Source organism: Numenius arquata, chromosome 3 (assembly GCF_964106895.1).
Source record: "Numenius arquata chromosome 3, bNumArq3.hap1.1, whole genome shotgun sequence".
Classification (NCBI taxonomy): Eukaryota; Metazoa; Chordata; class Aves; order Charadriiformes; family Scolopacidae; genus Numenius; species Numenius arquata.
The window spans coordinates 54,596,347-54,620,125 of NC_133578.1; the positions used below are offsets into that span (position 1 = coordinate 54,596,347).

General features: G+C 37.7%; 1 protein-coding gene across 2 annotated transcripts in view; it reads right to left on the reverse strand.

The window, feature by feature from the left end:
- Positions 1–421: 421 nt before the first annotated feature.
- STK3 (serine/threonine kinase 3) overlaps positions 422–23,779 on the reverse strand; it is a 135,509-nt gene continuing 112,151 nt past the window's right edge. For both annotated transcript variants that reach the window (XM_074144920.1, XM_074144921.1), the window contains one exon: positions 422–3,771. In XM_074144920.1, the coding sequence (XP_074001021.1) occupies positions 3,613–3,771 (159 nt within the window). In that variant the 3' untranslated portion in view covers positions 422–3,612. The remainder of the gene's footprint in view (positions 3,772–23,779) is intronic.

A 23,779-nucleotide genomic window follows, 5' to 3' on the forward strand; every position in this document is an offset into this window, starting at 1 on the left:
CACTAGCAAATCAAAGGAGCACCTAAAGCTGCCAATGTACCTCCAAGTGAAGGATGTCTATGAAGACTGCCAACATATTGGGGTGGTGGCTCAGCTCTGTCAGGATTAGGCCTTTAGCAACTTTAGATTGAAGAGTGAGGGACCTCCACAAAGTATTGAGGATGTCTGTCCTTAGACTGGCTCAATACTCTTCCATTGAGATCCTCAGACTTCTAGAGCTTGCAGAAGTGTCTTGAGTTGGAAAAATCCTTTCCAGAGCTGACTTTGAGAGATGTGGTTTTCTGCACTCACGGCTGGGCTCACAGTATTATAGAAAGGAAATAAAAGCATGAGAGATGGCTATGGAAATGAACATTAATGGTTACTATTAACATAATTTAGCTTCAGTTAGAATGAACAACAAGACGACAATTATACATGAAAAATTAGCTTTTATTACAAATGTCTGGTAATAAGTAATGATTTGTCAATTTTTTTTTTTTTTTTTTACTTACTAAGCCTAAACATACAAAGTCAGAAGCAAACAAGAAATTGCTTGGTTAAAATCTTACTGGAGGTTAACTTGTCAGTAGTTCTATCAGATTTCCTGAAAGGCTTTCTTTTAAAATGTCTGGCTTTCCTTTACAGAGATGCTCATCCTCCAGTAGAGATGTGTAGTCATCAGCATGGATGATTTGATTCATTTATATGAACAGAAGAAAGAAATATATGTTGTATCCATTTCTCAATATAAAACCTATTTCTATACATTATGCTTGCACATAATTTAGAGCCTGATACAGTGGCTTCTGAAGCCAAAGACAGTTCTTACACTGACTGCAGCCTGCACCGTATCTGAAGGGCAACATTACTAATTTCATATTAATTAGTGAAAGTATTCTTTGGTCACAAATGTCCTCTATCTACCCAGTTTACAGTATCTCAGACACTATTTCTCATGCATTTTAAGGAGCTTGTTTACATTTTTATTTTATTCCACGGCTTTCAGATTTTTCTCCCGCATGTATAATCCATACCTGGGTGCATGCCTGTGCACAAAATTTATTCGAGTTGTTTCTATGCAGACAGATCAGGAGTGAAGAAAGGATGTCCTTTACCTTCTGATACCTTTCAGATGTCAGACTGCCACAGCTCTAGTCTAAAATGGCCTTTTACTGGAGTCCCTCTGGGCAGGCAATTCATATCTAGTGCACTGCATTACTAAATTTTTCAGAATACACAAAATACGAAAATTGTGATCATTTTATTACATTGTCTATAACAATGTAAAGCCACATTTTCCAAAATCAAAGACTTACTTCTGGTAGGAAAAGTTTAAGAAAGTAAGGGAAAAGAAAGCTGCTCATGATGCAAGCAGGAGTGTCTGGACAATGACACTTTGCTTAAAAGGCACACCAAGAAAAGGCAAGCTAGCTAGGTTCCTCTCCTGATGGTTTAGATCTGTTTTATATTTTTTCTTATATATATAGATATGCATATATACGTGTGTATACCTACACAAATATATGTACATACACACACCTTGGAGTTTTTGAGAATAGAAAGTTCAAGAATTAGAAATTCATTTTAAATAAATAAGAACCATACTAATAGGGGCAGGTTGGTGCTGTTATTTTTTGCTGCATTATGATTATAATCTAATGACACAGTGATATGATTATACCATTTTTTACTTTACATCATTTTATTGTATAAATGTGAGGCATAAGACTACCAGGTGCATTTATCTTGCCTAAAGTGATTTTCATGGATCTTCTGTGTTGCTTTTTCGCAAGGGATGGTCATTACTTTAAGAAATATGAAGAGAGTTGAGGGTAAGGATGTTCTAACAATCACAATTAAAATTTATTTGACTCTAGGGTTTACACGTTAGAACGTGGCGTGCACGCAAACACCCACACAGAATGACAACGACAACAATGGCTGCATACAGCTCAAACCCAAGCATGGTCCCAGCATGGCTGTAGTGTCCTGATCTTGTAAAAACGCTTGCTTTCCTTTTGCATAAGCTTTGTGATACGATGCACTGTTTCCAAAATCTGCACTGTTCCATCTAAGTGGTCCACGCCCAATGACGGTAAATGTTAAGAGGTATGAGATGATTACTAACTTCCAGAAAACATTTAACAGAAGATGCCCATACAGTAGTCACCATTAAAAGTTTAACAGCTGAAGGTTGAATGTACAGATCTTTTCAGCTGTATTGTTTAAAGAAGTATGACTATCACAGTAAAGTTATTTACACAAAAGGCAACCATAGTAAAGATATCAATAGAGAACACAGTAGATTGTTCAGAAAGTGGATCACATTTTCTACTAAGTCTGAAATACTTCTTGCAATGTTGTAAATTTTACCTACTAGATATCCCACAATATAAACCAGACAGAAGAACTTGTAAAAAGAGATTAAGAGCTTGGTCCTGCATTTCAGATTCCCCAAAACCTACCACAGAAGACCACAGGAATTTTGACTGTTTAGCAATTGCAGGACAAAACCCTCAGAGGACTGCAAAACATTGCTTCTTTTACGTACTTATTACATATAAGCATTCAATTGATTTTCTTTGGCTTTTAAATTACTATCCCTTCATATCTATAATGTGAAACCAAACCAAACCCAAACCACTAATAACTCCCCTCTCCCCTCAAAACAATGATAAAAAAAAAATAAATGAACCAAAAACGTATCTAGAAAGTGTAGCTGTTACTTCATTATAAAACTACGGTGCAAAATAGAGGTTTATACTGGTCAGAATTGCAATAGCAATTGGAAATTTACACTGAAGGAGTGACTGCAAGTATTGCTTCTCCTAAATAACAGAAAAATCAAAACTGATTAGGCACTTGTTTTCTTGTTTACTGAGAGATCATTCAGTGTGCGTAAAAATGATAGAAATACTCTCTAAAAGAATGCTCTGTAGTGTAACAACTGTATTGCTCAACTACAGCCACAGTCCCTGGTTCAGGAGAGCAGATAAACATGTTCTATTACTTATTTTATGCTTAAATCCTACTGATATGAATGGGCTGGATACATGTTCAAGTGCTGTCCTGAATTGGGATGCTTGCTGAAACTGGAGTTTTAAAAGATAATATAGTGGTGAGCTTCTTTTCATTATTACTACAATACCAATTTTATCCAATCTGCTCTCCACAATATTATCCTAGTACTTCCTAATAAAAAAGAAAATAGGCATAAAATAAATAGGATAACCAAAGATTACATAATAAATATGCTACTAAGTGGGAGGAAAATATATTGCAACATAAGGCTCTGTAGTGTTGCACAATCAAGAAATTGTTCCCGGTGCTCCAAAACACAATTCCTTATGTACAACACCAGATTACCACTCTACACCCAAAAAAGATTGGGAATTAATAGATTAAACTTGTATTACATTAAACATTTGAAAATATAAACAAGTGGTAATGTTTCGCTGCCTTCGCAGAACACCGTATGTATGTTCTTTCACTGCTCCAATTGTCATTCCTCATGAAGGAAAATTCGAAAGACTGGGGTTTTGAAAACTCTCATAATGGCATTCCTTCAGACTTGCAAAGTTACCAGTGTCCACACTGACTCATAGTATTATCTCTGAAAGTAAAACAAACTCAGAAATTTTGTTGCCTCCGTTTCTTTGCATCCATCGCATCTAGGATAGGTTGCCTCTTTGCAGTGTACCTCTGACGAAGCTCCTCGATTTCTCGTTCCATCATAGGGTCCAAAGCTTTTAATCGCATCTGTAATTCTTCTAAGCTCAGATTCTTTAACTGTAAAACAAACAATGAAAAAAAGGAAAACACAAAAAAGGTTAAAAGCTATTTACAACAAAAATTATAACCACCATCTTCAATAATCCTTTTATTTACAGCTGAAGTGTTGTGTTGTTGGTTTTAGTTGGGGTTTTTTGGGTTTGTTATGGTTTCGGTTTGTGGGGTTTTTTTAGCACACTTTGAGTATATGTATACACATATATAACTGTTTATATAACTGAATGCCTTAGTAGGCTCCACACTAAATAATTTAACAGCATACAAAAACACAAATACACATAGTACATTTAATTAAAAAAAATAAAATCATTTTGCACACATTGCAGACAGGTTGCAAATAAATATAGGGCTGGAGTTTAACTCATCAGGCTGGAAAAAAGCATGCCACAGTATACACAATTATATTCACACACATAAACTATATTACTTAATCAAACAGTTCTTACTGAACTTCAGGCTCTTACAGAAGCCTGAAAACACATACAGCTGCTGTAAGTAATAGTCTAACAGTAATTTAGAGGTACTTTCTGATAAGAATCACAGAATGGTAGGGGTTGGAAGGGACCTTCTGAGATCACCTGGTCCAACTGCCCTGCCAAAGCAGGCTCACCTGGAGCAGGCTGGACAGAAATGCATCCAGGAGGGTTTTGAATATCTCCAGAGAAGGAGACTCCACAGCCTCCCTGGGCAGCCTGATCCAGTGCTCTGGCACTGTCAAAGTAAAGAAGTTTTTCCTCATGTTCAGATGGAATTTCCTGTGTTCCAGTTTGTGCCCGTTGCCCCTTGTCCTGTTGCTGGGCACCACTGAGAAGAGCCTGACCCCATCCTCTTGACACCTACCATTTAGATATTTATAAGCATTGATGAGGTCCCCTCTCAGTCTTCTCTTCTCCAGGCTAAACAGACCCAGGTCTCTCAGCCTTTCCTCATGATAGAGGTGCTCCAGTCCCTTGATCATCTTCATAGCCCTCCACTGGACTCTCTCCAGGAGTTTTCTTGAACTGGGGAGCCCAGAACTGCTCTCCAGATGTGGCCTCACCAGGGCACAGCAGCGGGGGAGGATGACCTCCCTAGACCAGCTCGCCACACTCTTTCAATGCACCCCAGGATACCCCTGGCCTTGTTGGTCACAGGGGCACAGTGCTGCTTCATGGCCAACTTGTCCACCAGCACTTCCAGGTCGCTCTCTGCAGAGCTGCTTTCCAGCAGGTCACCTCCTAACCTGTACCGGTGCATGGGGTTATTCCTCCCCAAGTGCAGGACACTACGCTTGCCCCTGTTGAACTTCATTAGGTTTGTCACTGCCTATGACAAAGCACTTGTCTTCCTCAACAGATTGCTGCCAGAACTAGTCAAAGCAAATTGCCAACCGAGTGTTTAAATAATACATGAAATTTCCTGAATTCATGGGAGGGAGCTACCTTTGACCGAGCTCTTCACTTTCTAAAAATATTTTCTCACAAGTGTTAAACAGTTCATTACACTGCATTCATTAAGAGCGATGGGTCATATAACAAGTAAATCGCTTCACTGGCTTGCTGGCTGCTGCAAATAAAGTTTGGAGTCTTGTCAGGTGCTGGGGCACATCGGGCAGTACTGCCCCACCTGCTCTTGCAGGGAAGGATCTACAATGGAAATACGTTCCTTTGGCTGGCCTGTGTATTTTTTTTCCCCTTGTTGAAGTCTAGTGCCTCTCTGCATTTTCTCTCGTCAGAATTGCTTATGTGCCAATTACGCTTCACTAAGTGTGAAAAATATCAACAAATTTCAAATAGCACAAATAATTTCATCCTAGGAAAGCGATAATCTGTATTTTGTTTGCAAATATTCTGACATTGCAAACAAGCATACCACCTAACTCAGGGGGGAAAAAAAAAAAAAGAAAAGAAAACATTTTCTGAATCAACCTACTAATGAGTCAATACTTCGTTCATGAATCTAGGGCACTCTTCCATCAACACAGTCTGATCTGTTTTCCCTGAGGAATGAGATACTACTTTTGATCTTTATTTTTATCAGCATCTGAGGCGTATTAAAAATTATCAACACATATTGCTACATATAGTCCAAACCCGAGCATTGTGACTTCTACTAATAGACTAGATTGTACATCGCAAACAAATAACTTAAAGTCATAATAAAGAGGGAGTGCAGATCAGAAATACATAGAAGAGCATATGGAAAAAATGCACATTTTCATGCAACGTCATTTAAACAATAAGATTCCTAATGAAGATAAGAATTAAAACCCAGGTGTCAAACTATCTTCCAGGACAAAAGATCCTTAGACCTCAGATGTGCTCAGTAGCTCACCAGTAACATCTGTCTCTCCCAAGGACAAATGACACCTTTCGTTTCTTAGGAGGAAAAGAGTTGCCTCCCAAGGAATTAAATGTCATATAGTTTACTGTATTTCTCCCATTTGATATATGCAAGAAAGGATGGAGGAAAGGAATTATAATTCCTCAGTCACCAAGACTTTTGCAGAAAAACATATTTCCATGTTCAGAGAAATAAAAGATTAAAAAAAATTCTCTTTCATTTTTAGCCCATTGGTAAATGTAACTGGCACATGACAAAACACTCTCCAGTGAAGATACTCTTTTAGAGGACTAAAGTGTCAGAGAGATTTGCAGTATAATGAGAAGAGACGACAGTGCTGATTCCCCTGTTTAACTGATCCCAATGCAGTACAGATGAGAGGAGCAATAAAACCACGTTTTTTAGCATGTGTAAGAGGAGAAACATATTTGGGGCTCCATGGACCAGCAAACGGACTAAGGAAGGCACCATGAATAACCTCATGTGTGAGTGTTTTGTGAGAACTGCCACTAATGAAGTCTCCTACTCACTCTGGGCCAGCCCAGGCAGCCATTTATTCCCTCTCAGTCACCACTGTAGACACCAGGCTTCCACTGCACAGAATAGACTCCAACTCATGCGATCACATAATTATTCTGCACTGAAAAACATTTTTTTTTTATAAATTGTCAGAGAAGAATGTGATGGGTGAGTTTTTATTTAAATTTCAATCAAGAAACAGAGCCAGCAAACAGAATTAAATATTCTTTAAAGATCACAGACAGCTGGGCTGGAAATTAAAATATAAAGACAATGAATTTTTAAATCCAGAGAATAAGAATCATTCAGAATGATCTCAGCCATATCACCCAGGGGACCCAGGGAGCTGCAGTACTCATCTGTATGAACGGCTGACATTCGTGACATTCAAAGGAAGTAAATGACAGAAAACAGGGACAATAAGCAACTGAAAACGCAGTTATGAAGGTCTCACCTATCTGACATCAGATGCTGGATTAGGCAGGAAGTCAGAGAGCTTTACGTACTAGAGAAAACCACTGAAGCACATCTAATAGCCACAGCTGATCAAGGACATGCGTGTGTGTGTGTCCAGTGACATAAATCTCTCCTTGGTAAATTTCAAAATATTTTTTCTTGCCCTCTGTCCATGCTATAGGTATTACCTTGTGAAGCCTGAAGCCTGCACAAGCCTAAATGCTGAATGCAACAGGAAATATATCAAATGAGATGTGCAGAAATAACTCAAACAAGGTATTTAATTATTCCTATATAATTTATTCCTCTGCATGATAAATATTTCAATTCAAATTCTTAAAAGCAATAGAGCTCAGCACTCTCACTTTCACTTGCAAACAGTTCGCAATTTAAATTGCCATAATTTCCCATGTAGTTTGTTGTGGTAACTACTAGGGCTACTGGCATTAATGGGAAAAGAGAGGAGAGCATTCAGCTGTGCAAGCTACAGGAATTGAAAAAGGCTTTAAATTATATTTTGATAGCGTTTTTAAAGCTGTAAACTGTAGCAGTTCAGTAATCAGGATAGTGTTTGTCTGACAACGATAGATAGTTCAATTTCTGCCACTTCAAATCACCGAGCTGATCATGTTCTTTGAGATATCAAAAACGCACAATCACACAACAGACAGCAACTAGTGTCAGGATGGGCCACCTCCAAGATACAGGTCTTCAGTCACTGGAGTTTCTGGTAAAAGCATTTGCCTTCACTGGCACCCTTCATATCACCAAGTAATCACGTGGCAACAGTTCAAACTCCAATTTATAATGCCACGAACCATATAACATTGAATAACTTCTACAAGCTGATGGATTCTCAAGACAGAGTCGCACCCAAAGAAGCTACACTGACATTCTCTACCCTGCTTTGCTAAAGCAAAGGAAATTGAATTGCCTACAAAGAGACCAGCTAACAGTCATGCCTGAGTGCCAGGAGCTCTTGCCTCTGCCTTCTCCTCTCCGTGACGTAGGGGAAACCCTGGCAGAAGAAAGGCACTCGAGCAGAAAGCAGCTCCATCAACCCAAGCTTCCAGTAGCAGAAGGTCCTTTCAGCAGCACCCCCCTGAGCTGGGGCAGCCAGCACAGAATCAAAGCATAACTAACCTTTCAACTGCACTTACTCTGGTCGATACTAGTTTCAGTTCAATTGCATTTTTCACGTCTTCGAACAGTGACACACAAAGAATTCCTCCCTCACATACTGATGCAATCGTCTCTCACAACCAAACTTCAGCAAGAGAAGTGCAACAATTCTTACTTTTGTGGTTGCTTTCAGTCAAACTTCTTGCAACCCACATGGACCGGTTTCATTTGGGTCAGTATTTTCAGCAAACCAAAGAGTAATTACTTGCAGTAAATACTACCTGTGCCTGCAGGAGGACACACAATGTACCTTACATATTTTGTTCGCAACCTTGATCAAATCATACTGGTGAAAATTCAGACCAAAATGGGCACATGGAAAATATATATGCATTCCTGTCTACAGACATGAGTTCTGTAGTAATAAGATGAGAAGGAAGGAGATAAAGTACAACCAAAAACGGACTCTTAGAAGTCATCAAGTCAAAGGGCGCAAAGCAAATTCTGACTAATGGCTTCCACCTGCATCCAGCACAGGAGTCAGAAGGACACACATCTGAGATACTTAGCGGTGCTTGCGGTCCATGGATTTAGGTGAAGGGTTCTGGTAAAGAGTCTGGAACTCATTAGCCGCACTTGGCCAGCACATATCCATAGCCATCCAAACTTTTCAGGGGGCGAAAGCCAAAGCTTTGGTGGATGTAGCACACTATAATCTTAATCCACCCTTGACAGCTAACAGAGGTAAATAAAAACTCTAGGCCTGTGATGTTTTCAATATGATAAAATTAGATTTCATTAGTAATTCCATAATGCATGAGTTACCATCGCAAACCTCCAGCCTATCAAACTAAATTATAGAATACTGCCATTAAGCTGGTGCAACAAAAACAAGCAAATGTATTTTTAGGGTTTAAATTGTTAAGAAAATAGATACTCAATCAAAAAATAATCTGTATCAAGTTTATTGTGTTTACCTGAAAAAACAAACTCTTCCTAGCAACTGCTTAAATGAATCTTACAGATGCAACATGCCTTATTAGGGGCCTTTGATTAAAAAAATATGGATTGTTAATACTGTATTCTGAGTCATCTATTTTCCCATCTGCTAGTAATTCCTACAATATGAACTATCAACAGAATGGCTAACAACAATAATTTTCTATGGCAATTGCAAAAGTGGGTTGCCTATAGCACTTTCTGATTTAACCAGTGCATGCCTTGGATTGTTCTGTGTTGTTAGTGGCCTCAGGTAAGAGAAACTCTTTCTCTCCAGCTGTTCCCTTCACTCTGCTGAGCAGAGTTTTCTTTTTCTCTTATGGAATGAGCTCCACTGATGATTTCAAACTCCTTTTTACTAGTATAAAAAGTTAGACTTAAGTTGGGATACAACTTAAGTCTAAGAAAGTTGGGCCTTTCTGACCAGTTTTTCTGGTCTATGAATTCACACTCAAAATCTGTGAATCTCACTTACGTAGTAGTTGTCTCAGGCCTGCGTGCAAGGAAATACTCCATGGTTACTGCCATCTGTTCAGCTGCTCCCGTGCAGCAATGGGGGGAGAACTGCTGTATGTTTGCTTAGACAGCAAATCACTCTGACCTCGTACAAGCAGTGTCAGGCGATGAGCTGTCCGAGACACGCACTGGCCACAGGTCAGAGCTCTGACATGCTGTCACCTCCCTCCCCGCTGTCACTACAGTGAGCAAATCAGTCACAAGAAAACAAACTTGGACGGGGGATGGAGTGAGAGCATTTATTTCAGGATGCCTGAAGAGCAAGTCTCCTTGTTGCAAAACATAAAACATTTGAGTTATACAAATATAAAAAGGACCTCATTTAGTATCATTATTTTTGACAAGTGATGAGAGAGAAGGACCGACAACCTAAATTTCAAAAGCTAAAGTTCATTCCATAGGACTGCAGTTATCTTAAATATTTTGGAGGGTAAAATAAGCACATAGCACTCAGAGAAAATTAACGACAACTTCATGTAATTTTAAAAAGTCTTTTTAGGGATAAAATTGTATATAAATGTCCAGTGATTAATCCCTATTTTCACTAGTAGAATTCTTTCTGCTCAGATGCTAAAACTGTACATCATTTTAACAACACAAAGCTAAATCTCAGTGACTACCATCAAAACTTTTCAACTCTAGGCTTTTCTTAGCTTCATATAAAGTAACATTTCAAAAGCAAACCACCAAGGGGAAAGAACGAGTTTTCCATAGCATTAGTGCATTTATCATTTGCATACCTTTGTTGAATACTGCCCAGGGCTCTCCTTTGAGCACATTAAATGCTGCCAATCCTAAAATTCAGAAATCATGAGCTGGGTCCTTCACCTTCATTAAATTACCCTTAAAAATTAGATACCTAAAATAAGAATTCTTAGGAGGAGGGAAGTGTCTTTTTATTTCCCCCTTTCATTTCTGAGTCATGAGGAGGCAGATAGAATCTAAGCATTTCTGCAATTAAAAGGGCTAGAAAGTTCAGAGAAAAAAAATCTAGGAGCTTATAACTTTAACAAGCAATCTTGACTACAGGAATTGAAATCTAAGGAAAAGCACAGATCATCATGAAATATAGTGTAAAATTAGTGATATTGCTAACTCTTGCATGTTGCAATTTTTCACAGGTCCTGACAAAACCAGTCATGTTTTGTGTATGAATGCTTTATCATATCCTAAGAAGGTCAAATCTAATTTAGACTGTTTTTTACCTATTATAGGAGTTGATGTTTGTGTAGTTGGGAGGTTTATAATTTTTCACTAAAAGGTATAAAACAATATAGAAGAATCTGAACAAGGGAAAATAAACTGCAAGCAATGCATCTCAAAAACCTGGTAGCTAGCAAACATCCATTATTAAGTGCCTCTGAGATAAATCTTTAGCATCTGCTAGATAATACACTTAATAAATTTAATTTTAAAAGTGTACAGAAGGAAAAAATCCTACCATTCCCTCTTTCCTCTGCCATTTACAGCGAGTGTATTGTTACATTACACGCTTAGAATTGAGTCTACTGAAGCACGACACTTAATTTGCTATCAACCTTTCTTTAGACTTGCATCATCCATCACAGACATTTTAAAAAATGTCTTTTAAAGTATCACAGGCAAAAATTCACAGTTTGAAATGTCTTAGAGAATATCTTGGTGGTTTTTTTAAATATTGTGATTTTCTACGCCAGGCATCTCAAGCTTAATGGTACAGTTAGCCCTGAAGAATACTATAAATGTTTACTGGAACTCTCAACAGAATAAATAATCTAAAGCTTAGGAAAACCACTCCATCTGGATACTCACTATGCTATTTAAACTTGATTGCAAATATGCCCACACAGTGCCGATAGCAAAGCAGCTACCACACCTGACCTAAAAATATGCAGGATCTCCCCCCAGCCCTTTCTGCTTATGGAGAAAAAAAAAATGAGAAGAAAAAACAAACCAACAAAAGCCCCTTTTAAAATATTGCCCAGCAAAAATAGAAAGCTTTTAAACTAAGAGAATTCATTTGCTAGAGTTCTTAGTGTACTAAGTAGTACCAAAAAGTCAGCATTTCTCTAGTAATCTGTAGCTCTCCAGGGCAAGTATTTTTTGTTGTCTTTCAAAATGAGCTCAGCTATCAGCAGGTACATTACCGTGCCCTTGAGTTCAACGGATCACATTTCAGCAAACTGCAGTTATCATTTAGCTATATAAAACCAAACTGTTCCTTTCATATTCAAAGTTTTTCTCAAGTTAAGGCACTGCCTCCTTGACAACTGATTCCTCCTTGAGAGGATCATTTTTAAAATGTTCAGAAAATAACAGTTTTACATATTTCTGAAGTTCTACCAATCTACATGTAGACAGAAGCTCTATTAAGTACTGAGATATTTGGGATCAGAACCATTTTAAAATAAAACCAGTTAAGAGTCCCTAACAAAGTAATATAAAAAAAGAAAGATGCTCCCAGTTTTGCTAAAATATATTGTAAATGCATATCCATATCAAGAAGTAAATTTAAAGATATACATGAACTAGAAGTCCTGAGGTTAAAAAGAAAACTGTATTAAAAGCTACAAATTCATGAAATATATAATGATATCATTTAAAGCTATTTTTCTTCAATAGCTCAATTTAAGATTATTTTAAAAATAAAAAAAACCCCACTGAATAATGAGTAGACACAAGATATAATAAGTATAATATAATATAATAATACAATATATATAATATAACACAATATATATTATATATATTATATATAATATAATAACACAAGATATAGACATGTGGAGAGATAACCCTGAAGTTAAAACCAGACCCAGAAAAGCGTTTAACCTGAAGAACAATGGAAGAGCTAGAAAAATTTTAAACCTTAAGCCTCAAACCTTAGTATCCTAGTAAGGGAAGATACAAGTGAATCTCAAGTTTCTTAGAAGTGCAAAATGTTAACATTCAAAACTAAAACAAGAATGGATACAACAAAACTAAATTTTCCTAACAGGAAAAGTCTGCTGGAGGACAGCCGCACCATCCAACACAAAATGCACATGCAAATTTATATCTTATTTGCTGGGCAACCTTGACTTAGTTATATGCTTTATAAGGAAGAAAATTCCGTTCGGTTTAAAACAGCCAATTTAGAAAGGATTTAGGAAAATAACACATCATCTTTAATAAATGGAAAAATGATAGACATGCTGTTTGCTGGGTTTTATTTCATGCAGAAAGCACTCTGGTAGTCATGTACAACAGAGGATAGGTTTCAGCCACTTTTGGTAAAAGATGGACGGGAAAAATCCTATAGTCCAGAAATTTAGGGCAATTTATAGACAACAAATGCCGGGTCTCTTAATCCCTGAGGGAAGGAAGAAAATACAGCAAAGGCAGCAAAAAGACAGCAAAACCAAGTCATCAGTTGATAGGGGACTGCAAAATATCAGAACGAGCAGAATCTGAACGCAGCAACTGAACAAAGCCAGGGCTGAGCAGAGACATTTAACTGAGCTGTTAGTGGCAGCGGGGAGCAAAGGAGATCCCTGCCTCTGGAAAGGCACGCAGGTTATCCTCTTGGGAGAGGATGACAGCCAGGCCCACCTGAGCTTAAGCACCAGCACAGAGCATGTGGCTGCTGCACACAGAGACCTGCAGCGATCTGGGAAGGGAGAAGCAATCCCCCAAGCCCAAGGCTACCAGCATCTTTGCTAGACAGCACTAAGTCTCATGTTCTGTACAACTTTAAGGATTTAAGAGAAGCACTGCTGGCTTTTAAAGAATGCGTCTCAGTCCACAGTTCCTCAAATTTTCTTTATTCCTTCCTCAATCATTTTCTGGAAATATTTTTTCCACACACACAACTGTTTGACTACCTATTTAACTTGATGTGGCTCACAGTTTTCCTAAGCACTGAAAGAACTCAGCGTGCTAAAAGATTTGGGTTCCCAATAGCAGAGGCACGGCCCAGAGAGTCCCTGGATGACAGGAGGGCACTGTTCCACTCCTGCATTGCGTTCAGCAGCTTGCCAGCCACAGGGGCTTATATTTCATCGGCTTATGACAGCTTTGATATTATGAAAACTGATTTAAAGCATTTAGGAAACTTTCTTACCATGCTCAAGAGCTGAACAGATTTTTTGAAAATCTCTTTACACCTTAAGGAATAGTTTATTAACTCTTCTTAATGCTGCCTTCTATTGAAGTCTTATCTACAAATTATTCCAATACTGCAGAGTTTCAGGAGATTCATTAAAGTGGATTTAGTTTCTTTTTACAAAATGCACCAGCTCTACATTTGTGAAACACAGCTTAAATAAACACCATCAAATAATCTTTAACGAACATGATAAAATCTACCTTATGATGGTCTAAGTCTAGTAGACAGCTGCTGTCTTGCTTCTAACATAGAGGAAATTGGATCTAAAATAGGTGAACAAATACAGAAATGGATAATCTATCAAATAGCACCACTGAGCTAGCAGCTTTTGAAGAAAACACAGTATCTTTTCCTTTACAGCCATGTAATAGGCTACTCTCACTACACGTAATACACTTAGAAATATCCCGAAAGTAGGAAAATACAGAAGATAATAATTGATAATCATTCATGTCAAAACACATGAATCAAGAAGCATACAACTAAAAGCAATACTAAATTTAAAAACTATACCACTCATGTTAATAAACAAGAAAATCAGGCTAACACCAAACAGTACACAACCATAATCCAATTCGATTCTTTAAAACATAATCCATCCTGTGAAAAGTGTGATGCCCACTCTGTATTAGTTTAGAAACTCCACTTATTCATAGAACAAGATTCAATGATTCAGTGGCATGTTCACTTACTGAGTCCAGAACTGCCAAAATCATTTGCCAAAAAAATATTTTATTACCAAATATTTTGTCTATGATTCAAACATTAATGCGATCAAGCCAAAAATTAGCATAGTTCTTTCCTACCTTTACAGTATTATCTCCTAGGAAGGTCTACAGCATTTGATCAATTTGTGTTGTCACAGAGCACAGAACAAAACCAGTTTGTTTAATTAGGTTTTTCAGATTATAATATGCAGATATAGTTGCAATTTATTTATCAATGCAAACAGGTAACGTGCAAGCTTTTCACAGAATCATAGAATCGTTTAGGCTGGAAAAGAACTTTAAAATCATTGAGACATAGCACTGCCAAGTCCACCACTAAGCCATGTCCCCAAGCACTACATCTACATGTCTTTTAAATGCCTCCCGGGATGGTGACTCCACCACTTCCTGGAGAGCCTGTTGCAATGCTTGACAACCCTTTTGGTGAAGAAATTTTTCGTAATAATCCAACCTAAACCTCTCCTGGCACAACTTGAGGCCATTTCCTCTTGCCCTATCACCTGTTAATTGGGAGAAGAGACCAACCCCCACCTCACGACATCTTCCTTTCAGGTAGTTGTAGAGAGTGATAAGGTCCCCCCTCAGTCTCCTTCTCTCCAGGCTGAACAACCCCAGCTCCCTCAGTGGCTCCTCATAAGACTTGTGCTCTAGGCCCCTCACCAGCTTCGTTGCCCTTCTCTGGACACACTCCAGTTTTGTGCCAACACTGTTCCTTAATCCCACTCCCAATTTAGAGTGCTCACTATTCCACTTCTGCATCTCTGGAGTAAATTATGTCAATTGTATAGCCCACAACTAGGGAACCGTATGCGCTCTGCAAACCCTTATGATGTGACCTAAGTCTCCGTAAAATCTTTCTGGCCTCTCTGCTAGTTTTCCAATTCATCTCTTGAGTGATTATCTAGGTTTCAATTATGTTTCAGTTTTCTAGATTTAAAATCCATAAAGAAAAGGAAAAGAATTATAAAATCTTACTCATTGCATAGTATATCAACATTAAAATGCTACACATTCTGCATTTGAACATCTGTAATGTTCAAGTGTCTGTAACTTCAAATCTAAATCTTTCTCCAGAAAAACACTGTTGGGAATTTAATCCAGGTTTTAAAATTGATTTAGTATTCATGATTTGGAAACTGAAGTAGAACCAAGGGCCTCATCTATATGATTTCCAACCCTAACTACCAGGGCAGGAAATCGTGAGAGCTCCAACTCGTGCCAAACAATCCATCCAGCACATTCCTAGACCATATAAAAAGGATAAGGAAAATATGAGACAGACAAATGCATTCCTCAAATGCAAGGTGTCAGTACTCAAACAAAATCTGTGCTCAATGCAGTCAATGCTATACAGCTCACAGGCTCATCTTTAAATAGAATTATGTTTCACAACTGCACTTTCAGAAGTAATTAAAAGCCAAAGAAAATCTGATTTCATTTTACAGTGCCTTGTAAAAGTAGCTTAATTGTTAAGACCATCTTCAGAGTAGTGCTTTTGCAAAGTAAAGACAAAGATATAAACGTAGAGTTTATTAAATGCTCTTGCAATTTATTTAAAATACATCGCTGAGGTTTCTGCTTACAGAACATATAATCCTCAGTTTGAACAGTGTCCTGCATTCAAAGACATAACACTGAAGAGAAATAAAGTACAAATTAGTGGGACTGGTCACATATTAAGTGCCATTTTTCAGAGTTTGAAAGAATAGAGGGTGTGAACAACTCCCTCATCACCAACAGATCTGACGCATACACATAAGCACAAACAAATGCAGGGAAACACAGGCTTAGTGTCAAAAAGGTTGCATATCTGTCCTGGACTTTCTATATTAAATATGACTTTAGCAATGCACATGTATTCTTGATCCAGTTATTGCACATGTCTGGATGGGGACATTAGGACTTACTGTTGAAGCAAAATTACGGTCAGAAAGGACTTACTGCTGAAGAAAAACTACACATGTAAAAATATAGCATACATTCTTGAATCAATGCTAATGAAATTCACCTCATGGCAGAAGGATGCAAGAAAAAAGTAATTGTGAATATCTTTATAATGTTTACACCCTGTCACAAGTAGAAAACAGCACCATATCAAGTAATGTTAAACTGGTATTAACATACAGCAACAAATCCTAAGAACCACAGAGATGTCATAATTTAAAATGTCCCCAGTGCTGATGATCTCTCCCCTTGCCACCCAAAACAGAGACATATTTTCATTTGGAAACTCAAACAATTTTCTGGGCAGATTCTACTGGTGACACAGAAGTAGATTTTGGCCTTACGCCACTATCTTCAGAAAATCTGCTATGGTTTTGAATACAAACTGTCTTGTTGAACTACCACACATATCGACCAGTGGACCAACTAGCCAATTCTCTTCTCCCAGAAGAAACAAGCTGCCAGCTCAGGTTTGGATGGGGGAAAACACTATGCCTCTTTTTCTGCTTACTGTCTTTGAGACTTGCACCGCTGCTAACACAGCTGGAGGGAGACCTTGCATTCTTATGGTCTGAAATCAGAGTGTAATCAAAGACTAGATGTCCCAGCATCCTATCATAAGAAGAGTTACACTAACAATTTAAGAATGCTATAGACATGAAGAAGGCAATGTTTTGTTGGGGTTTTTGACAGCACTGAAAAGGTAAGGTTTTAATTATAATATTCCTACTTAATCTCACACACATGCACAGAGTCGAAATTACAAATACTGTGTACATTACAAGACTTCACAATGCTGTAAAATCAAATGCATTAGAGAAAATTATTTATCAAATTATTCTGTTAGACTGAATGTCAAAATTCACCAAAGGCTCTACTAAAAGGCGCAATGAGCGCAAGTAGTGACTTCAAAATATTTAAAAATCCCAAATACATGAAGAGATATTTTAAAGTAGTAACATAATCATGTTGTATACTTAAAAAATGTGGACCTGGTCCATCGGTTCAGTTTTTAATATAAGTAATTTTGATTGCTTCCATTTTCATGAGTTATTCTGACTTCAAACATTCAGAGCTATTAGCTTCTTGCAGTCCTCACCTATTTCAATCTCAAACCACATTCCTCTCTCCTCCATCAGTATCTCCTCTTGCTTTAAACACAATCTTACAGAAGTATTTGAAATATCTGAAATACAAGAATAACATCATCTTGTTTTTGACATTAGTATCTCCAAACATCTTCCATTCTGGGAGCTTATACGTATGCCATCTGATGGTCTGTCTTGCATAGGGAACCCCAGTAATTATGAACTAAATGCCTACTGACCTGGCTGCTGCTGCTACTGCTAGAATGCCAGTCACGTTTACCAGATCCTGGCCATTAGAATAACTATCGCAAAGAAGTAGTTTCAGTAATTTAACAATTTCTCCTGCTTCCACAAATGTATTCTATTTATACTCTCCCAAGTAGCATCACAACGCATAACAGTTTGCCTAGAAGCAGCAACCTTGCAAAAATACAAGGTAATTTAACTTAATCACATTAATTAGCTTAAGTAGGCTGAAAAAATTTCACCTCTTGCTCAGAAATTTAATATCATGCAAAATTTTGAAAGCAATATTGCTTGAAAATTGACAAATTTGCTATTTATTGTTGCCATAACAACCATAGAAAGTTGTGTAAGAAAATACTGAGCAATAAAGGATGAAACGCCATAGAAACAGACAAGAATAGCACAAGTTGTGTCAGCACTAGCCCTAAGGAAAATTTTAAGCACAAACAAGTTCATGGATAGAATTATAAAAAGGTGGGGAAATAGAAAAGGGCAGTTAAGGTGTGGAAATCAAAAAGAGTCATATGGCACACTGCCAACGTTCCTCAACAGAAATTACATGCAGATTAGTTGAAACCTCTAAGAAAAGTAAAACACATTAGCAAAATTCAGCAGAGATTATGACAGAAACTTGTTTCAGGTTTGTTGTTCTTTTTTTTTTTTTTAAGTCTCTTGCTCATAACAATACTGCTGCAGTGTTGCATGATATAAATAGTTAAAAGCCCTTAAAACCAGAATACAGTAATAGCTAAATTGATGCCAGTTCTACATGATTTTCTAAAATTCCCTCCAGCAGAAGGAACTAACAATTGACTTGGGAAGTTATGAAGGAATTCAAATGTAGGGATCTATTTTCCTGTAGGTCAACCCACTACTGCACTGTATAATAAATGTAAACATGAAATGATATCATTTCATCTCTGCTCCTCACCTTTCCAACGACCTTTTGGAGAAAACATCCTGGAGCCTGAATTTTGTTTGACATGGAAGTCATACCAGCTGGATAATATAACATTCCTACCTATGAGCAAAACACCTTTAATGCATTTATTTCTCCTAAAATAAAAATAAATGTTATACAGATATCTCTATATCAAAGCTAAAATCAACACATGGACCAGTCAAAAATCAAAGTTCTGTCTTCAGTAGAAGAAATAATACATTTACAGCTCTTTGTTTAAAGAATTAACAAAGCCAAATATCGAACCTCTCTCTAGTAAAATTCCTTTTTGAATGTTATCCACTGACTTGTATTGAGAGCATAATCAAGAAAAAGCACTTTCTTTTCACATCTCTCATTTCAAAGAAGGGCAAAAAAGCAGATGAGATTAAAATGGAGCTCAAACCAAAGATGGTAAATTTAGATTTGATTCAGCAGACATATGGAAACCATTATATAAAGAAGGGAATTCTTGCATTAAAAAGTTAGTTCAGGTGAGATGCAACTAAAGCAGAGACAAGAATCTTAACAGAAAGAACAACCTTGATTTGTTGCTAATAAAACAGCAGTAGAACTTGGGAGCAGTCTAAAAAAAGATAAAGATTAAGGAAGCAACTTCATTCTACACTTAACCAGATCTAATGACAGGAGGTAGCCAAAAGGGTCAGTCCTGCCATGTGAAACCCTCGGGCTCCTGACCACTTCCTTGCACGAGATCTACCAATTCTGCAACTGCAGGTTGAACTGGGAGGGTGGGGATGACAAGGGGGTGTCAGATGTTTTTTGAGCAAGTTGAATTGACTCAGCTCTCCGGCTACTGGACTGCTACAATCAATACAAAGAGAGTAACAGAAATGAGCAGGTGCCTGTTTCTGCCATGCCTCTTTCCTTCCATAACCCCCATCTCCTGAATAAGTCTGGAGTAAGATGCCAGCCATCTATCCCTGGTTCCAAGGTCAACACACCAGCAGGCCAAAGACAACAACTATTGACCTCAGACCGCAACCCATATTTCAACATAGATATTGATCTGGGTCCCTCTTCTCAGAGGCTAATAATAATAACAATTAGTAGCATTGAAACTTGCAGCAAATTAACTTCCTTTGAAACCTCCACTTTTGCCAAATTTGGGTAATATAACTCAAAAGTTATCAGGACAAATAGCACAATCACATAAATCTCCTTTCCTAAAGAAACAGACCAAAAATACAGCTAGATTGCACAAAAATCTTCTTTGTACAGGGTAATTAAAAATTGGAAATACCAATACAATTAGATAAGAGAAAACACACAGTAAAATTGAGTATCCCATTTTGGATAAGTATAGGGGGAGAGATGTGTGTCATAAAAAACTAAGAAAGATGGCCATGCTTCTACGATAAAGTGAATAAAATTGATTTTATACACTACAACTACTAAAGAATTAATCATATAAAATATTTCCCCCAAAGCTCTGGCAACAGCATTAGTAGTTTGCTCAAATTCAGTCTGCAAGCAGAACTGTAAACAAGTAGTTTAAATACAACAGTGGGGGGATTCTGCTGGGCTGGGGGTAAACCAACAGAGGCTTTTCTCTTTCTGGCATTCATAGCACTTTAGAGAAACACAGAGATGGTGCATCCTCAGCACATTTTAGGATTCATGTTATATTTGACAGTGGAATAACAAGACTGCCCTACCTATACCAAAAATGGCAGGGGATCTCAAAATCCAACAAGCTGCAATTGAAAACTTAATATCAGCAAACAAAGCTTTTTTACCAATTATTTCTTGTGGAATTGGGAATAGCAGACATAGAAAATTACATTGTAAAATTTTTTTGTACTTCACAAACTTGTTTTTTTTTAAATGCAAAATATACACAGTAAATGCTATGGTACGATCATCGGACCTTATCAGTGGATTACACAATGCACGCTTTTGAAAACTTTTTTTAACAGCACCTTACAAAATAAAATACTGCAATAATTTCTTAAGTTTTTATATCTCTTCCTAATATCAACTAAAAACATGAGAAAATGGAAATGGAATAAAAGTAATAGAAGAAGAAACTAGCACCATTGATTCTTTTACTCTCTAGGTAAGTCTTCTCACATTACAAAAAGAATGTGAATTATGACCCAACAGAGGCTGTAGGTGAGGATCTACTCAAACCCTGCAGTTATACAACAATGAATTTTTAAACAAATCTAACTTACCAAATGTATTTCCAAAAATCCCTCACATCCTCAAAGAGGAAGAAATACCATCTTTGGAGAAAAAGCTGAAGGTGTCGCTGACAGTCCACCCTTTATGTTGCTTCAGTGTTACTGCTGAGGTCCTGACCTGTGTTCAATTAACTGCTTAAGCAGCCCTTGGCTGAATTTGGAAGGATTCTGTTCTCAGAAAAGCCATCAGTGACTTGGCATCACATCTTCTCACCATTATGCAAAAGCATCACTTTATCAAAACCGTAACAAATTGAAAAGCAGTATATGAATAGCACTGTCCACCATTGTTGGGATAGCTCTGATGAAAACGCAAAGACAATCTTAACATTTCAACAAAAATGTTTTAATTAAAATATTTCAGTGAGGAAATTGCTATTTCACTTTTTAACATATATTTTTATTACTATTAAAAACAACACAACTAATGGCAATAGAAGTTTTAAGTCACAGTCTCATTAGGAACCATTTCACCAGAAAATGAATGTTTATTAGGCAATTCTCTGTCCTGTGAATGAAAAGGCATCTGTGGACCTACCGAATATAAAAGACAGGGCAAAAAGCTTCTGCAAGTATTGCAAAATAAGCTACCGCACAGCCTACTAAAACTCTCCAAATAGTGAGATTCTACAACACTGCAAGAAAAACATATCTTACTCCTGAAGTAATGAGACCTTTTACTGATAAGGACTACACCACCTCATCCACTTTTACTTCACACTATGCAACACATAACACTGAGGTGAAAAGGTGTTACTAAAGCAACAGGCTCAGAATATTCCCAGCCTAAACAGGCAAACCAAAGACAGTAGGGAAAGGGAGGTTTTCACTCACTGCATCCAGGGCAGGACACATTCCCGAACCACGTCATGAGCTATGGCAGTACCCTAACCCCTAAGGCAGATGGCTTTTCACCAAGCAAAGCTTGAAGTGCAGTCACATTGTATTTAGATTCCCTGTATCACATCATCATGACATATGCGCTCATTTAAAGGATTCAACTAATTTCAGGTGGCTGTTTTAAAAAATTTCAAAATCAGAACAAGTCTGATACGGGTACTGTCAACAACAAAGCTCTCACTGAACACGGTTCAGCCTAACCTTTAAATATCTATACTGTAAAAGTAAAATATCACTTCTTAACATAAGCCTCCCACAGACAAAAACTAGAAGCCCTTCTGTACTCAATATGTGAAGTCACCTCGTATATCCCATTCAAGAAGGAAGCAAGAGGAAATTTTGGCAAGCAACAGAGACAGGAAACTCTCCATTAATGATTCCTATGATTGTCCAGCTAGAGATGAACTTCCTAAAGCACCAGTGTCAGCATGAGCCTGACTTTTACAAAAAACAATCTTAAGACATTTACCAGCCTCCAGAGATGTGTTCTGTAGATGTCCCTAAATTGATACAAAATCCTGCTTTATTTACAGCAAAATTCTATCTCCTGACTGCTTCACAAGTAGACATGACTGCAATTAACAGAATAAAAACCAGCATTTTTACTCTGCATTCCCCCCACCATGCATCAACATAGGCTTTTTTTTAACGTACTAGCATGTACTAATGTAATAGCAAAGATTCAACAGCGACCATCACAGCAAGCAGAAAAACGTCCTTAAAGAGTGTACCAAGTATGCAAGTATGCAAGACGTTACCAGTACATAAAAATATAGATTCCATGTTCATGAATGCACTGAACACAGCAATTCTAGTTGAATTTCTCAAAAGGTTAGTTATGATCATGGACTGCCTGCCACTAAGTACCATGTATTTAGATGAGTACAAAGCAAAACAAAGCATGAAGTTTGCTGGCACAATCGGCTAAAAAATAAAATTAATAATAAAACCCCATATGGATAAGCCAGCCAGCTTCCACTTAAATACCTGACACTTACTCAGTTGATAACCACCTGCATACAAAGTCCCTGGCAGCTTTAAGCTACCTTTTTTCTTTCTTTCTTTTTTTTTTTTTTTAAGAATAAAATATTCTTCAAGCTATTTCCTATCATATCAAGCACAAACATGCTTTCATTTAACTTCAGGAATGGAATGTGTCTTATTTAAATCTTTTGCCTTTGTTCAGTTGAAGAAACTTGTATTGCTGATAATAAGAGGCAAACCAGATCTTACTTAAAATGTGATTTATGCTCTGTGTTTATATATTCTCAGGGACACTGCATTCCAAATTGATAACTACTTGGTTTTGCGGGTTTTTTTGTTTGGTTTTGTTTTCTTTTGGTTTTTATGTTTTTAATGTAGTCAGTCCTGCAAAAGCAGCTGGCAGGATCACCAGACTCCTGAGTCAGTAGTTTCATACATCAGGCACCCATTTCAATTTTTAGCTGAAAAACTCTAGTATGCCTTCCATAAATCACAGTCTGGTAATAGACAGGGGCATTCCCATGGCTCTGGCACCAACACCTGCTTTTGCTAAGGGGAGTGCACATTCCCAGAGAGGGACATGCTGCTTACAGACCCTGCATGTATAGAATCATAGAATGGTTAGAGTGGGAAGGGACCTAAAAGATCATCTAGTTCCAACCCCCCTGCCATGGGCAGGGACACCTCCACTAGAGCAGGTTGCTCAAAGCCCCATCCAGCCTGGCCTTAAACACTTCCAGGGATGGGGCATCCACAACTTCCCTGGGCAACCTGTTCCAGTGCCTCACCACCCTCACAGGAAAGAATTTCCTCCTAATATCTAATCTAAATCTCCCCTCTTCCAATTTAAAACCATTACCCCTTGTCCTGTCACTACATTTCCTGACAAAGAGTCCCTCTCCGGCTCT